Genomic DNA, 17,557 nt, shown 5'->3' on the forward strand with positions numbered 1-17,557 from the left:
CATACCCCATAAAAAGGCAAGCGTACCTAGGACCCATGCGAGTACCCATTGCTACACCTTTGATTTGGAGAAAGTGAGATGAGTTAAAGGAAAAGTTGTTGAGAGATAGAACGAGTTCAGCCAGACGGAGGAGAGTGGTAGTGGATGTGAATTGTCCAGGCCTCTTTTCGAGAAAGAATCGAAGAGCTTTCAGGCCATCCTGATGTGGGATGGAGGTGTAGCAATAGGTTGTCTGATGTTGACAACCTTCTCCATGGTGATTTCCCAAACTGAGTTTGAATTGCATGAAGGGCAGGCCCAAAATATCAGGAAGTAAATGATTCCATGAGCTTCCAAGCATCTAACAATGGTCAGCCCCTGAACAGATGGGTGGGAACAAAATAACTAACTTGAGGAAAAGAAAACTTGAGAAAATTAATTTTTTTTTAAATGAAAAGGAATTCACTAAGGTGATGACCTATTTGACCCAGAGGTCGACTTGCTGCAATGCTTGCATGTATTGCCCCTATAGATAATGCCTAAATTTAACTTCAAACGTGATGTTTTCTGAATGTAAAATGCAAAGCAAGGTAAGCTCATCTTATTGCTTTCCTTGAAAGAATAGATTTTTGCAATTTAATCTTCTTTACCTGCCACTAAGTTGAATTCGGTCAGCAAGCTTCGACAGCTGATCTGGAAGTCGTCTTTGTTTGATAACACCTTCAGGAGTGACGGAGACTTCACATAGTGAGTACGATTCAGGAGCAGCAGTCACTGCAAATTCTCGAAGAGCCTGAATTACCACTTCTTTTGCAGTAGTATCTCTGCTGATCATTAAGTAGCGACTTTGTTGGTCTGCCTTGAAAACTCTTAAAACTTGATCTGGTAGCTCTGTTAAAAAAAACCCAAAGTAAAATTAATATATGGCTAGACTAAAGGAAGACTACTTATTATTAAGATTGTACAAAGATAGAAAATCAATCGGCAGGAACACAACAGCTGGTTCATCAAGCCTACAATATTGTACATTAGACAACAATATTAGTGTTTTCTTCTTGTTTATTAGACAAAGACTATATCAACTTGTAAGTTAAAGGCACAGTGAGGTAGTGGGACTACATATTCAATAAAAATGCATAATTTAGCTGTTATTTCTACCAGAGTCCTGAGCAGGGTTACTTTCCTTGTCCCCGAACTCCTTCCGTCAGCCTGAAAATTGAGGTTGGGTGGGAATATTATTCATTTACAAATGAATGCTGGTCCAACACAGGGTAACGTTCAGACATTATATCCAATCAGGCGTCTTTGGTTAATGACCTTGCCAATGTAAAACCACATCACAATTTCTGTGGCCACAAAGTGTGTTTCTCAGGGCATACTTTACAATTATTTGTCTGTAATATCTAGCCTGAGATGATGCCACAAGACCCTTGAAGCTTTCAACAGCCATTGGGATTTTTCCAGAAGTTGGAGGAGTCAGCTCCACCCGAGCACATACCCAGAAGGTAGCCAGACAGGGTTTAGAGTAATTAGCAGCAGCCAGGGCAAGCTTGGGGTCCCGGTCACCATTTTCTGCACCAACTGCTGTGCTGCTTCCGCCATCTTTAAACAGTCCTTAAATGGACATTAATTGACCACTTAAGGGCCTCAATTGGGGTACGGGTGGGCAGGCCGGTCATCCGAGGAACTTTATGAGCCCCCACAAACTGCAAACCAGCTGGCAGAGAACATAAAATTCTAACCTTAGTGTCAACAGCACATGAAACTTTCTGTCCTATTTTCCCTGCTCCTCCCCAAGTTTTACCACGGCAGTAGACTCTGCTAATGTACATAGAGTTGAAATTTCTGAATTTAGCCACTTAATCAACTAAACAAGTCAGAAACAGTTGGGGCCTGTGCATTCAGGTGCAAGTGAATATTTAACAGCAAGATAAATCTTTGTTACTGCTAAACAACTTGTCTGGCACTGAAAATTTACAAATGCAGAATGTCATTGCCGTGAATTGTTTTTAAAACTTATTAAAATCTTTTTCCTTCTATCTCTAGTATTTCTCTAAATGCCTTTCCAAATTCTTTCTCTCACTTTATTTCACTTTCTGTGGATTATTTTACATTGGTATAGATATCCTAATTTATATTTAGGGGCAGCATAGTAGCATTGTGGATAGCACAATTGCTTCACAGCTCCTGTGTCCCAGGTTCGATTCCGGCTTGGGCCACTGTCTGTGCGGAGTCTGCACATCCTCCCCGTGTGTGCGTGGGTTTCCTCCGGGTGCTCCGGTTTCCTCCCACAGTCCAAAAATGTGCAGGTTAGGTGGATTGGCCATGATAAATTGCCCTTTGTGTCCAAAATTGCCCTTAGTGTTGGGTGGGGTTACTGGGTTATGGGGATAGGGTGGAGGTGTTGACCTTGGGTAGGGTGCTCTTTCCAAGAGCCGGTGTAGACTCGATGGGCTTCTGCACTGTAAATTCTATGATAAAATTCTATGATATTTCCTGCTTTAGACCACGTATCTCAGCAATGATCCTCTAAACCTATTGGATGAAGAGACATGCTGCTGCTTGCCTCACCCACACGTCACAGCTCCCTGTAGAGGATGCCCCACTAATCTCCAAATAACTATAAATTGCTGTCAGAAATCCACAAATATGTGAGAGTAGTGTAAATTTAATGAATGGTGAGTGCCATTCCTTTGCTGCTGATCATAAATAAACCCAGTCAACTAAAATTTGCTAATAGTTTTTTGCGGTACCTCCTTTGAGTTTTAGCATCATGCACATTATGATCTGCGTTTAGTAAAACTGCTTTTAACCACACAGGTGAAATCATCTAAATTTAAGAAGGTCATGGCAACTTAAAATTTGTCAAATGCTTTTGCAGATGAAGGATAACAAGGTAGATAAAAGTTTGTAAGATAACAAAGAGCTGAGTTGAGGTCATAGTCACCGGAAGAACATACAGGCTAATTCCATGATTTAGCACTCAAACAGAGCATGCCACTTGGAAAATCATGCACCATGTGTCTGTGGTTTCCTGAAATGCACTCACTGTTAGTAGTGCTGCTTATGGGAAGTGTCAGATTATGAAATTATTCTTAGAATCTGAAAGGTTATATTATTGACAAGTAGAGTAATTTTTTACTCTCGATTTGATTTTCTCTGCGAGGTGGGATATTGGATAGATATAGCCAACTGCTTGCAGAGAAAAAACATTAGCGAAGAACTATTATTGTTCTACTTTACTGGCTGATCCTGGCAATCACAACCTTTTAACCTGAACCAAAAGTACACGTCATAGCAAAGCTTCTCTTCTATCAGCTTCCTTGCATCTCACAAAAACTATTTTACTACATTACTGTAAGATTTCCATTTAACCATCACATCGTTCTTGAATATTGATTTCAGAATACCAGGGTACTATGTAGTAATGTCTATAGGCAACTGGATAGACCATTCAATCCCTTTTATTTGAGACCGACAATGGAGCAAGTGAGAATAAATATCAGTCAGGGGTATAAAAGAACATTGTTAGCATATTCCCTTCCAACCAGGATGTCAAGATGGCTGCAGTAATTATTTTGACAAGGTTAGGGTTGTTATACAAGTAATTTTTGAACTTTCCTTCTTGTACAATCAGCTGTAAGGTAGGAAAAAAGCAATTTCAGAAATGCTATTCTATTCTATTTTCTATGATTATACAACTACTGTAACACTAACTGTACCTAATGGCTTTAAGTTAATTCATGTATGAGAAAGGGAAAGTCTGAGCACCACTGGCAGAGGTCACTCGTGAACCATAGTGCAGTAGTAATATTCCAGAGGACGGGTCTAATGCTCTGGAGATGAGCATTCAAATCTAACATGGCAGCTGGTGGAATTTAAATTAATAAATGAATAAGATCCTAAGATCATAATAAACAGGAGTGGGAGTAGGCCATTGGGCCACTTGAGTCTGCTCCGCCATTTAATAAGACGATGGCTGATCTGGATGTGGCTGTAACTAAATTTTCTACCATGTCTTTCATGACCCTTGCCGATCAATATAGGACTAACTCAGCCTTGAATATATTCCCAGTCTTCACTGCTCTCTGGGGAAGAGAATTCCAAAGTCTGGTGACACTCAAGAGAAAAAGATTCTTCCTCATCTCAGTCTTTAATGGGAGACTCTTTATTTTTAACTATGCACTAAACATCCACCCAGCATCTACCCTGTCAAGGGCCCTCAGAATCTTATATGTGGCAATAAGACAAACTCATTCTTCTGACACTCCAATGGGCATAGGCCTAAACTGCTCAAATTTTCTCATAAGACAAATCCTTCATTCCAAAAATCAACTTCCAATGCAAGTATAGCCTCCCTTTAAGGAGACCAAAACTATACACAGTACTTTTTTTTCTGGAATGTGGGCATAGCTGGCAAAGTTAGCATTTGTTGCCCATCTATAATTGTTCTTGCACTGAGTGGCTAACCGGGTCAGTTAAGAAGGTTGTTAAGAGTCAATTATGTTGCCGTGGATATGGGGTCAAATGCAGGCCAGACCATATGAGGGCAGCAGATTTCTTTCCCTAAAGGAAATCAGTGTACCAGATGGGTTTTTACAACAATCAATGATATGACGTTTAAGGGGAGTCTTGACAAATACATGAATAGGACGGGAATAGAGGGATATGGACCCCGGAAGTGCAGAAGGTTTTTGGTCAGACAGGCAGCATGGTCGACGCTGGCTTGGAGGGCTGAAGGCCTGTTCCTGTGCTGTACTTTTCTTTGTTCTTTGTAGTTTTATAGTCATCATTATTAGCTTTCAATTCCAGATTTTATTAATTACATTTAAATTCCACCATCTGCCATGGCGGGATTTGAACCTATGTCTCCAGAGCATTAGCCTGGGTCTCCAGATTACTGGGCCAATGATATTACCACTGTACCACTGCACAATATGGTCTAACCAAGGCCCTGTACAGCTGGAGCAACAATTCTCTACTTTTATAATCCATTCCATTTGCAACCAAGGCTAACATAATTTGTCTTCCCGTTCACTTGCTCTACCTGCACACGAGCTTATTTTTGATACAGGTCCATAGCCTCTATGCTCGAGGGCGATATCTGAGGAGGGTACCGTGAAGATGCAATCTAGAACACCTCTCACCTCCAATTAAGGGGCAATTTAGTATGACCAATCCACCTACCCTGCACATCTTTTGGGTTGTGGGGGTGAGACCCACGCAGATACTTGGAGAATGTGCAAACTCCACACAGACAGTGACCCGGGGCCGGGATCGAACCCGGGTCCTCGGTGCCATGAGGCAGCAGTAGCAAATTGACAACCTGACTCAATTGCCACATCACCATGGCGTAGTTATCACCATTCCTAGATTTCTCTGTACCACAGAATTTTGCAACCTCTCTCAATTTAAATGATAACCTGCTTCGCTGTTCTTCCTGCCAAGGTGGACAACCTCATACTTTCCCCGCATGATACGTGATCGGCCAAATTTTTGCCCATTTACTTAACTATAAGTCCCTTATGTCCCCTTCACAACTTGCTTTCCTGTGTTATCAGATAATCCAAGCCATTAATATAGATTGCAAATAGTTCAGTGTCCAAGGCATAAAGGAAGTTGTCGAAAAGATTACAAGAAATGTTTCAGAGATAAGGGATTTCAGTTATGAGGTTAGATTGGAGATGATGGGGTTGTTCTACTAAGCAAGAAGTTGAGAGCAAATCTTAGAAACATGTGTTCAAAATCATGAGGAGGCTGGATAGATTAAATAGGGAGAAACTGTTCTCACTGGCGTAATATTCAAGAACCAGAGGACACGGATTTAAGGTGATTGGCAAAAGAGCCAGAGATGAAATGAGGAAAAGTCGTTTTATGTAGTACCTGATCAAATGCCTTTTGGAAATCCATATACATATCTACTGGGTCCCCATTATCCATCTTGCTTGTTAGTTTCTTAAAGTACTCGCTAACTAGTCTATAATTTCCTGCTTTATCTCCCTCCTTTCTTGAAAAGAGGTGTTACAATTGGAATAAAAAGCTAGATTCGACTTCCGGTGGCGGCCATGAGCTGAGCAGTCGCAGAAAAGGTGGCTCTCTGGCAGCACGGTGGCGCAGTGGGTTAGCCCTGCTGCCTCACGGTGCTGAGGTCCCAGGTTCGATCCCGGCTCTGGGTCACTGTCCGTGGAGTTTGCACATTCTCCCCGTGTTTGCATGGGTTTCACCCCCACAACCCAAAAGATGTGCAGGCTAGGTGGATTGGCCACGCTAAAATTGCCCCTTAATTGGAAAAATGAATTGGGTACACTAAATTTATAATTTTTTTAAAAAGGTGGCTCTCTCCTGGAAACTTTTCGCTGGATCTTTTTAACCGGTTGAACGGGCACCAAAACATGTAAAAGTGAACCAACTGAACCTCCAGCTATAACCCGCCCAATTGAGATGCCGGCGAATCAGCAGCCAGCCCGCAAGGCCAGTAAAAACAAAGAGAGAAAGACCTCAACCCCAGAACAGTTGGACCCCGCATGGCAACGCAGACCGGAACATGGCAGACCCAGCGGGGTCACCAACACTGACTCAGTCATCAACGGAGAAACTGATGGAATTTATCTTAACAGAACTCCAAAGGCAGAGAGACAGCAAAAGGGGATCTCATGGTGGCAATGAAGTCAGCAATAGAAGCCGTGCTAACCCCCATAAAGGGAGCGATGGACAGGGTGGAGTTTTGACTGGAGGACCAAGAAGCAACAGTTCGAGACCTGGAGAAAGGGGCCACGAACCAGGACGAGCCGATTGCTTCACTCGAGGCCACAAGGTTGGTGGCAACCCAGAAGACGCTAAAGGGGAAGGTGGATGACAGGTCCCGATGACAGAACCTTCGGACCTTTGGTTACCAGAGGGCGGAGAGGGTAGAAGCCAACAGAATTTATCTCGAAGGTGCTTGGAAAACTGGTTGGGGAAGAGGGCTTTGCCAAACCTCCAGAAATAGACCCGGCCCACTGGTCGCTCCACCAAAAAACATGGGCAATAATCGCGAAGTTCCACAAATACCAAGAAAAGGAACAGGTCCTGAGGTGGACAAGGAACATGCTGTCATGAAAGTGGAAAGGACACACTATCTGCATTTACCAAGACATTGGAGCCCAAATGGCCAAGCGCTGGGCAGAATTTAATGCAGCCAAAGCTGCACCCTTTGGAAACATGGTGTGATTTGGCATGTTATACCTGGAAAGAATATGGGTCATGCACAACGACAGCGAACACTACTTTAATATGCCAGAGGAAGCAAATGAGTTTGTGTAGAAGAATGGACTCGGGAGGAAATAATGCAGGAAGACACAAAAATACGGACTTAGGCAAACTGGGGGAAGGGGGGTGATAACTGTACTTGCGGAGGTATGCCTGCTGGCTCATCGAGGGCAAGGGGCCGGGAGCTGTGGACTTGTACAGGTTAGGACCAAAAGGCTCGGTTTTCCAGTGGGATGCTACCACTGAGCGGACAAGCTGATGGACGGGAGTAAAAAGGGTGAGGCTGTTGTGTTATGCTGCTTCGGATAACACAGGCTGCTACTTGATGCAGTCTTAACTAAAGGATGCTCCAGACTCTGAAATGAGTTCAACGTGTTTATTGAACTATTAACACAGTTCTCAGATGAGTTTGACTCTCTGCTAATCTAACTATAGTCACTCAGTCTAACTGTACCAGCTTGCTCTAAGCCACGTGCTGGGGTGTGATGCTGATCAGCCCCGTCTAACTCTCTAGATGTCTGTCTGTGGAAAGAGGCAGCGTGTGAGTGCCTCATCCCTTTTATAGTGTTTATGTCATGCCCCCTTGTGGTGATGCCACCTCTGAGTGTCTAGCCTGCCCATTGGTTGTGTCCTATTCTGAGTGTTCATTGGTTGCATGTTTGCATATCATGACATCTTCCCCCCCCCGCCTCCTTTTGTCTTTCTTTTTCTTTTTTTTAGATGCATATACATGTGAATGTGTGTCTGTCCAATGTGACTGACTGAGGAATACGGAACGAAACAAACAAAACAAATGCTCATAAGTCCAGTCTCTGAGGCTTGCGTCTGATCCTCGTCGTCCGTCGGAGAGGTGGTGGAGAGGATGACGGTGTCTTGACAGGCGAGTGGGAGGCATGACTGGTGGCCTCGTGGTTCGAGGTGTCTGGAGGTGGCAATTCGACATGTGGAAATGGAGGGGAAAGTGGTTGTGGGCAAGCAACCTTTCACAGTGCCCTTCGATTCCTTCGCACAATGGAGCCATCAGCCATACGCATGTCTAGGATCTGGGAGCAGCCTGTCAAACAACGACAGCCAGAGCAGACCACCTACCATCCGGTATCTTGATCCTGACCGTGTCTGCCGGGGATAACACGTCCAGATCGGTGGCATGTGCGTCATAGCCCTGCTTCTGGCTGTCGCGAAGCTGCTGCCTCTTCTGCAGCACCGGGAGGTGATCAAGGTTGGGCAGGTGTATGACTGGAAGAGTCATCCGCAGGTCCCTGTTCATCAGCAGTTGAGCTGGCGACATGTCAGTGGACAAGGGAGTCGCCCGGTAAGCAAGTAGTGCAAGGTGTATGTCGTAAGCGGTGTCCAAGGCCTTGCGGATGAGCTGCTTAACGACGTGGACCCCTTTTTCGACTTTGCCATTGGACTGCGGATAGTGCGGACTGGAGGTGACATGCCTGAAATTGTAGCTCTTGGCAAACGTGGACCATTCTCGACTGTGGAAGCACGGGCCATTGTCGCTCATGACAGTGTTCGCTTCGGGATGCCATGCCGTGAGAATGTCTCTTTACACGCTTTGATGACGGTCAGTGAGGTGAGGCCCGGCAGCTTCAGCACCTCAGGATAGTTCGAAAAGTAATCGATGATTAAGATATAGTCGCGACCATTCGCGTGGAATAGGTCAATGCCAACCTTGGACCACGGAGAGGTCTCTAGGTCATGTGGTTGGAGAATCTCCTTGCTCTGCGCTGGTTGGAACCTCTGACAGGTTTCGCAGTTCAGGACCATGTCCGTGATGTCCTGGTTGATGCCGGGCCCTGCTGCACATTTCTATGTCCAGGTGTCCCTCATGAATCTGCCGCAGCACCATGCTCTGGAGATGTATCTGGACTATCCTGTCCAGCTTGTGCAGGATGCCGTCGATCAGCGTCAGGTCGTCCTTGACGTTGTAGAATTGAGGGCATTGTTCTTTCTGCCAGCCATTGCTGAGGTTGTGGATGACTCACTGCAACAGGGGGTCTTTGGCCGCCTCTTCTCGGATGAGAATGATCTTCTCATCTGTTGCCAGGAGAGTGCTTGCACACAGTTGTCCCTGAAATTCAATGTGCTGGATGATCTCCAGTGGTTTACTGGGTGAGTTGACGGAGCGGGCCAATGCATCGGCGATGATGAGCTCCTTGCCAGGTGTGTACACCAAATTGAAATCATACCTCCGGAGTTTGAGCAGAATTCTCTGTAAATGAGGAGTCATGGCGTTCAGGTCCTTTTGGATGATGTGGACCAGAGGCCTATGATCCATCTCAACAGTAAATAAATGTTGGCAAGCCAAAGACATAATCATGAAATTTGAGGTGAAAAGACCTAAACATTCCTTCCCAATCTGCGCACATCTGGTCTCAGTGGGTGTCATTGCCTGTGACGCGTATGCTACTGGTACCCAGGATGACATGTCGTCTCTTTGAAGCAACACCGCCCCAATGCCATCCTGACTCGCATCTGTGGATATCTTGGTCTCTCAGTCTGGGTAAAAGAATGCAAGGACGGATGCAGTGGTGAGCTCAGCTTTCAGCTCCAGCCACTCTGTTCGGTGCTCCACCTTCCACTCAAAGGCGGTTGATTTTTCACCAGGTTGCGTAGGGCCGTGGTGTGAGCGGCCAAATTCGGGATGAACTTGCCAAGGAAATTGACCATTCCCAGAAAGTCCAGTACTGCCTTCTTGTCCTCGGGGACTTTCATTGCCTCAATGGCTTTAATTTTGTCTGTGTTCGGGCGCACACCGTGTCGCGAAATTTGTTCGCCCGTGAACTTCGGCGTGGATGTCCCAAAACAGCACTTGGACCTGTTTAGCTTGAGGCCATGTTCATGTATGCGTCGGAATACCTTCTTGAGTCGCGACACATGTTCCTCTGGGGTTGTGGACCAGATTATGATATCGTCAACGTAGACACAAACTCCTTCTATTCCCTCCATCATCTGTTCCAGGATGCGATGGAAAATCTCTGATGCCGAGATAACGCCAAATGGCATTTCGGTTGTAGCAGAACCTGCCAAAAGGCGTGTTGAAGGTGCAGAGCCTTCTGCTGGATTCTTCAAGTTGGATTTGCCAAAATCCTTGGGATGCACCTAATTTTGTTTGAAGCGCGCGTGTGCCATCTCACTCGTGATTTCTTCCATGTTCGGGATGGGGTAATGTTCCCGCATAATGTTTTTGTTTAGATCCTTGGGGTCAATGCAGATGCGTAGGTCCCCTGAAGGCTTCTTTACGCACACCATCGAGCTGACCTAGTCGGTTGGTTCAGTGACCTTGGAGATGATGCTTTTTTGTTGTAGACTCGTGAGCTCTGCCTTCAGGCACTCTCTCAGTGGAGGAGGGGCTCGTCGTGGTGCGTGGACCACTGTCTTGGTATCAGGCCGGAGTAGAATCTTGTACTCGTATGGCAGCGTGCACATCCCGCTAAATACATCTGGGTACTGGGTTAGGATATCGTCGATGCTGGCCTGAAGATCCAAATGGGATGGCGTGGTGGTGTAGACCCTTTGAATGAGGTTCAGTTGCTTGCAGGCGTGCGCACCTAGCAGGGGTGCCCTGTCTGGTTTAACAATCTCGAAGTGTAAGCTTGCTTCGGTGTGTTGGCTGGGCACCTGCAGATGGCAGGACCCCAGTGCCTTGATTACGTTTCCATTGTAATCCAGGAGTTTGCAGGCAGCTGGAAGGATTGTGGGGCGCTTCTTCATTCTCTTGAAGTCCGCCTGCGAAATCAGGTTGGCAGAGGCACCCGTGTCCAGTTTGAACTGGATAGGGAAGTGGTTGAACTTCATCACTGCATGCCATTCGTCCTCGGAATCCACGGCCAGTAATGATTTGACTTGCGATGTGTCCGGTGTGGCGTATTCGCACTTGTAATAATGCCCACTCGGTAAGTGTTGTCTAGGTATTCATCATCTGGATCCTTCGCACTGACTGGATCAGAGTCATGCATTCGGTGTTGCACACTTCTGATGCGCCGCTGTCGGAATTGGGAGCGCTGGCTCCTGACTGGTGGTGCAGATCTACACAGGGCTGCATAGTGGTTTGGTTTCCCACAGTTTAAACAGCGTTTGCCTCTTGCAGGGCAGTTTAAAAAAAAATGGGCGGTGCCGCAGTTCGCACACATCATGACGTCGGTGTCATGACGCTCAGTGCGTCGTTGCGCATGCGCGGTGTGGTTCTCGGACGTCTGCACCTGTGCAGTGCGGTTTTCGGCTGCTTCGTGTTCCCGATCGCATTGCACATACATCGGGCCCTGGGAAGAGCGCGCAAAATGGCCGCTTTCGTCAATGTGGAGGCGCTGCATCCGGGAGATGGCGTGAACACTCTCCACCTCGTGGGAGGCTTGTTTTTCACTTTCTGCCGTTTTGTACTGTGAATAGCGATTTTTAGAGTGCTCATGCACAGTACACGTTTCAATCGCGACTGGCAGGGTCATGTGCTTGATTTTCAACAATTGCTCTCGCAGAGGATCAGGGTGGACTCCAAAAATGATTTGGTCTCTGATCATGGAGTCAGTGATATCACCGAAGTTGCAGGATTGCGCTAGCAGTCTCAGGTTAGTTAGAAAGGAGTTGAAGGATTCTTCTTTACCTTGCATCCTCTGCTTGAAGGTGTAGCGCTCGAAGATTTCGTTGGTGTCCACCTCGCAGTGGCTGTCGAATTTGTCCAGGATGGTTTGGTACTTCATTTTGTCCTGCCCTTCGGAAAAGTGACAGGAGTTGAAGATCTCTATCGCATGGTCACCCGCAGTGGTGAGTAGAAGAGCTATCTTCCACGCATCGGTCGCGCCATTGAGGTCGGATGCTTCCACGTATAGTTGAAATTTCTGCTTGAATGATCGCCAGTTGGCACTAAGATTGCCGGTGGTTCTGAGCTGATGAGGAGCCTGAATCTTGTCCATTGTGCCTGTACTCAGTAGCTGGTGGTCACGGATCTTGCTGAGTTGAACTAAATAGATTGAACAGTCACTCCTGGTAACATGTTGTGTTATGCTGCTTCGGATAACACAGGCTGCTACTTGATTCAGTCTTAACTAAAGGATGCTCCAGACTCTGAAATGAGTTCAACGTGTTTATTCAACTATTAGCACAGTTCCCAGATGAATTTGACTCTCTGCTAATCTAACTGTAGTAACTAAGTCTAACTGTACCAGCTTGCTCTAAGCCACGTGCTGGGGTGTGATGCTGCTGATCAACCCTGTCTAACTCTCTAGATATCTGTCTGTGGAAAGAGGCAAGGTGTAGGTGCCTCATTCCTTTTATAGTGTTTATGTCATGCCCCCTTGTGGTGATGCCACCTCTGAGTGTCCTGACTGCCCATTGGTTGTGTCCTATTCTGAGTGTTCATTGGCTGCATGTTTGCATATCATGACAGAGGCTGCGGCAGATCTCCCGAGAGGAAGGGAGCACCTGGTGGTGGTGGGGGTTAGAGCTGGGATTTTTTTTTTGGGGGGGGTGGGGGGGGGGGGGGGGGGGGGGCGCAGTAAAGGGCGGTAGGTAGAATGCTGGTTACAAAGGTCACACGTGGAGTGGGTTGGAAAGAGGAAGGTGGCAGCGGCCATCTTAGACTGCCCAAAAACAAAGGTGTGCAGGAGCATGTCCATGAGGTAAGTATGACTGACTCCAGAGGAGGAAGAGGGGGTGACACAGAAACAGCCCCCATCTGCAGAAACCATAGGTTCATTCCGGCAAAAGTAGACACCACTAACAAAACCTGGAGAAGGGACGAAGGGGTGCTGACAATAAGGGGCCTCAACTTGAGTAGCAACCCTGGGGGAGCTAACGGTGAGGCACCAGCCTCGAAAGGGAACGAGCTCCGGTACCTACAATGTTCCACCAGCTTCCCAGACACACCCTACTGGGACTGTTAGTGCAGGTCGAATAAGGGGACAGTAAATGCGCAGACAGGGTATTATTTAGGCTATATAGTGGTTACCGATCTGTTACAACAATGAAAACTGATCGCATTGTTACTATGGATACCACAATTGCACATTCTAATCACATTTCTTGTATGTTCAGTTCAAGGATGTACTTTATTTATATCTGGTATTTTGGTAGATACAATTGCGGACTCGGATTATGGTATGTTTGTTTGTAATAAATGAAAATGTTCAATAAATATATATATTTTTTAAAAAGCTAGCTTCAGAAATGATGACCATGAAACTACCAGATTGTCATAAAAGCCCACATAGTTCACAAATCCCTTTAGGGAAGGAAATCTTCTGTCCTTAGCCTAAATGTAGCTCCAGATCCACAGCAATGCAGTCTAGCCTAGCAAGCCACTCAGTTGTAACAAACCACTACGGAAGTCCAATAAGAATAAAACCAGACAAAACACCAGGTATTGACCTGAGCACCGGAAATAACAAAGGTACAGCTGCCCCGTTGACTCTCCAAAGCCATGCTCACTAACATCTAGGGACTTGTGCCAAAATTAGAAGAGCTGTCCCACAGTCTAGTCCAGAATGGCCTGGTCATAGTAATACTTATCAAATCATACCTGACAGCCGATGTCCCAGGCTCCTCCAACACCATCCTCGGCAAGTCCAATTTTGCTTACATGACAAACACACCAGAGGGGGTGGCACAATGGCATTCAATTGGTGAGGGGGGAATTGCCCTGGGTGCGCTCAACCCTACGAAGTCTCATGGCATCAGGCCAAACATGGGCAAGAAACCTCCTGCTGGTTGCAACCTCGCGGTCTCCCTCAGCTGAAGTATCAGTAGTACTGCTTCATGTTGAACAGCATTTGGAAGTAGTATTGAGGGTAAATGGCACAGAATGTACAGTATGTGGGGGACTTTGTCCATCACCAAGTATGGCTCGCTAGCACTTCAGCTACTGGTTGTGCTGGTGGCGTCATAAGGGCAGCACAGTAGCACAGTGGTTAGCACAGTTGCTTCACAGCTCCAGGGTCCCAGGTTCGATTCCCGGCTTGGGTCACTGTCTGTGCGGAGTCTGCAAGTTCTCCCCATGTCTGCGTGGGTTTCCTCCGGGTGCTCCGGTTTCCTCCCACAATCCAAAGATGTGCTGGTTAGGTGGGTTGGTCATGATAAATTGCCCTTAGAGTCTAAAAAGGTGAGGTGGGTTACGGTGGAGGCCTGGGCTTAAGTAGGGTTCTCTTTCCAAGAGCAGGCGCAGGCGCGATGGGCCGAATGGTCTCCTTCTGCACTGTAAATTCTATGATTCTATGAAGGATATATTTTCCAGGTTGGGCCTGTGACAAATGCTGAGAGAAGCAACAGAGGGAAAAACTTACGTGACCTTGAGCTCACCAATCTACCTATTGCATATGCATCTGTCCATGGGCAGCACAATAGCACAGTGGTTAGCAATGTTGCTTCACAGCGGCAGGGTTCCAGGTTCGATTTGCGGCTTGGGTCACTGTCTGTGCGGAGTCTGCACGTTCTCCGTGTGTCTGCGTGGGTTTCCTCCAGGTGCTCCAGTTTCCTCCCTCAAGTCTCGAAAGACGTGCTGTTAGGTAATTTGGACATTCTGAATTCTCCCTCCGTGCACCCGAACAGGCGCCGGAATGTGGCGACTAGCGGCTTTTCACAATAACTTCATTGCAGTGTTAATGTAAGCCTACTTGTGACAATAAAGATTATTGGTAGGGGTGATGATATTGGACAAATTTAGAGTGTTCTAACTGCTCAAAGGTGAGTACGCTTGAGAGGCTACTGAGCTATCAGGAGCAGTACACTTGTATTCACAATCTGCAATTTAATGGTCTGGCATACCCCTGACTCCACTAAGTCAGGGGACCAACCCTAGTACAATAAGGAGTACCGCAGAGCATTTCAGGAGCAGCATCAGGTGTACCTAAAAATGAGGGGCAAGACTTCCAGGTGCAGCTATGCAGAGCTAAGTCGCATGTTCAGCAGCTCCCGCTTAGAACGGACTTTTGGGCTCTTTACAGGGCCCCCAACGGCATTTGTTCGACATTTCCCGGTATGGGAAGAAGACTGCAATATTCCCCCGACAGTGTCCCCCAGGAATGGTATGTCTCTTGGTTACCAGACCTGGCAGAAACAGTAGAAGATTTGGCTTTGGCTGCAGGAAAGACAAAAGCTTCTTCCAGCAGAGCATGCAGGCGGGGGAAGGGCACACTTAAAGGCTTCAAGCTGACTTGAGGGCCTTTATTAAAGGTGAATTCTAGCAGCTGAGGGAACAACTGTGAAAAGATCTCACCAAGGCCATTGAAGAAGCGGGGACGAGGCTTCCGGTGGCGGCCATGGAGGAATAGGTCATGCATTCGGCAGCTCCCGTCTGGACCGGACTCTCAGACCTTTTTCAGGAGTTTCCACAGACGTTTTGGGGCAGATTGGTGAAGCGAACACTGCCAAAAGGATTCCTTCTCAAGACTTCCGGTTGCGGCTATGCGGAGCTAAGTCGCACATTCGGCGGCTCCCGCAAAAACTGACTTTTGGGCTCTTTTCAGGGCTTCCAATGGCACTTTTTCGACGTTTCCCGGTGCGGGAAGGAGTTAATAGCAGCTCCCCGTCAGTATATGGCTTTAACTAGGAGCGGGGCGACAACAAAGGTGGTGGTGGACCCGAAGAAGAGAGGGAAGAAGGACAAAATGGCGGCGGGCGGAGACCAGGCAGCGTGGAGGCAGTGGGCGGAGGAGCAACAGGAGGGTATCCAGCGCTGCCTCAGAGAGATTAAAACGGACCTGCTAGAGCCGATGAAGTCTTCTATTGATAAGCTGCTGGAGACACAGACGGCCCAGGGGGTGGCGATCCGAGAGGCTCGACAAAAGATCTCTGACAATGAGGACGAGATCTTAGGTGTGGCGGTAAAGGTGGAGGCGCACGAGCCTCCGCGGGCGGTGCTGGTGCGGTTCCATCGGTTCGTCGATCGGGAGTGTGTGCTCAGGTGGGCCAAGAAGGAGAGGAGCAGCAGGTGGGAGAATGCAGAGGTCCGAATATACAAGGACTGGAGTGCAGAGGTGGCGAAGAGGAGGGCCGGGTACAATCGAGTGAAGGCAGTGCTGCACAGGGAGAGGGTGAAGTTTGGCATGTTGCAGCCGGCGCGACTGTGGGTTACCTACAAGGACCGGCACCATTATTTTCAGTCTCTGGAGGAGGCGTAGGCCTTTGTTCAGGCCGAGAAGCTGGTCACAGACTGAGGGTGGATATGTTATGCCTATTTTTTGTTCGGGGGGGGGGGGGTCCCTTTGCATTGTTTTGGGTTTCTTTTTCTCTGTGTTTTTCTCTTTTGGGTTGGGGAGGGTGGATGGGGAGGGTGGGTGGGGCGGGTTGGGCACTGTTTTGGTTGGTGGCGGGGCCTGGTAGGTGGAGTCTTCCCGCGCTGAAGACTGGGGCGGGGGGGGTGAGAGATTGTTTCCCACACTTAGAACATGGGGGGGGAGGGGGAGAGCCAGTGGATGGGGAGTGGGAGAGGAGGGTGTGCCACACAATGGGAGGAGTCGAAGGGGAGGCGGGAGCGGCTGGGGCCAGCAGGAGTCAGCTGACTTGCGGAAGTGGAATGGGGGGAGTAAACCAGCTAAGATGGCACCCCCCAGGGGGTGGGGGGGAATCGAGTTGCTGCTGCTAAGGTCAAGGAGCTGGTGCGAGTGGGGGGGGGGGGTTTGAGACGGGGGTCGAGACGGGAGTATGCCGCTGTGGGGACGGGTCGGGTGCGGGCGCGTGGCTGGCCGAGGTGGGGCCATGGCTAGTCGGCGGGGGAGTATAGCCCCCTGATCCGGCTGATAACCTGGAATGTAAGGGGACTGAATGGGCCGGTTAAGCGGGCCCGCATGTTCGTGCACCTGAAGGGGCTCAAGGCAGATGTGGTTATGCTCCAGGAGACACACCTGAAGTTGGCAGACCAGGTAAGACTGAGGAAAGGGTGGGTAGGTCAGGTGTTTCACTCGGGGCTAAATGCCAAAAATCGAGGGGTGGCGATCTTGGTGGGAAAGAAGGTGTTCATTCGAGGCGTCGAGCATTGTGGCAGATAATGGCGGTAGGTACATAATGGTAAGTTGCAGGGAGAGAGGGTGGTACTGGTCAATGTGTATGCTCCGAACTGGGACGATGCGGGTTTTATGCGGCGTATGTTGGGTCGGATCCCAGACTTGGAAGTGGGGGGCCTGATAATGGGGGGAGACTTTAACACGGTGTTGGATCCGGCACTGGATCGCTCCAGGGCTAGGACGGGTAGGAAGCCGGCGGCGGCTTGAGTGCTGAGGGGATTTATGGACCAAATGGGAGGGGCGGACCCGTGGAGATTTGTAAGGCCGGGAGCTAGGGAATTTTCATTCTTCTCACATGTCCATAAGGCTTATTCTCGAATCGAGTTTTTCAT

The 17,557-nt window shown here is 47.9% G+C and overlaps 1 protein-coding gene across 10 annotated transcripts in view; it reads right to left on the reverse strand.

Annotated features, from left to right (window-relative positions):
• The window catches only part of rapgef2b (Rap guanine nucleotide exchange factor 2b), a 508,586-nt gene that overhangs the window by 97,858 nt on the left and 393,171 nt on the right, over nucleotides 1-17,557 (reverse strand). For all 10 annotated transcript variants that reach the window (XM_072495765.1, XM_072495762.1, XM_072495767.1 and 7 more), the window contains one exon: nucleotides 630-870. In XM_072495765.1, the coding sequence (XP_072351866.1) occupies nucleotides 630-870 (241 nt within the window). The remainder of the gene's footprint in view (nucleotides 1-629; nucleotides 871-17,557) is intronic.

The sequence above is a fragment of the Scyliorhinus torazame genome, chromosome 3 (assembly GCF_047496885.1).
Source record: "Scyliorhinus torazame isolate Kashiwa2021f chromosome 3, sScyTor2.1, whole genome shotgun sequence".
In the NCBI taxonomy this organism is placed as follows: Eukaryota; Metazoa; Chordata; class Chondrichthyes; order Carcharhiniformes; family Scyliorhinidae; genus Scyliorhinus; species Scyliorhinus torazame.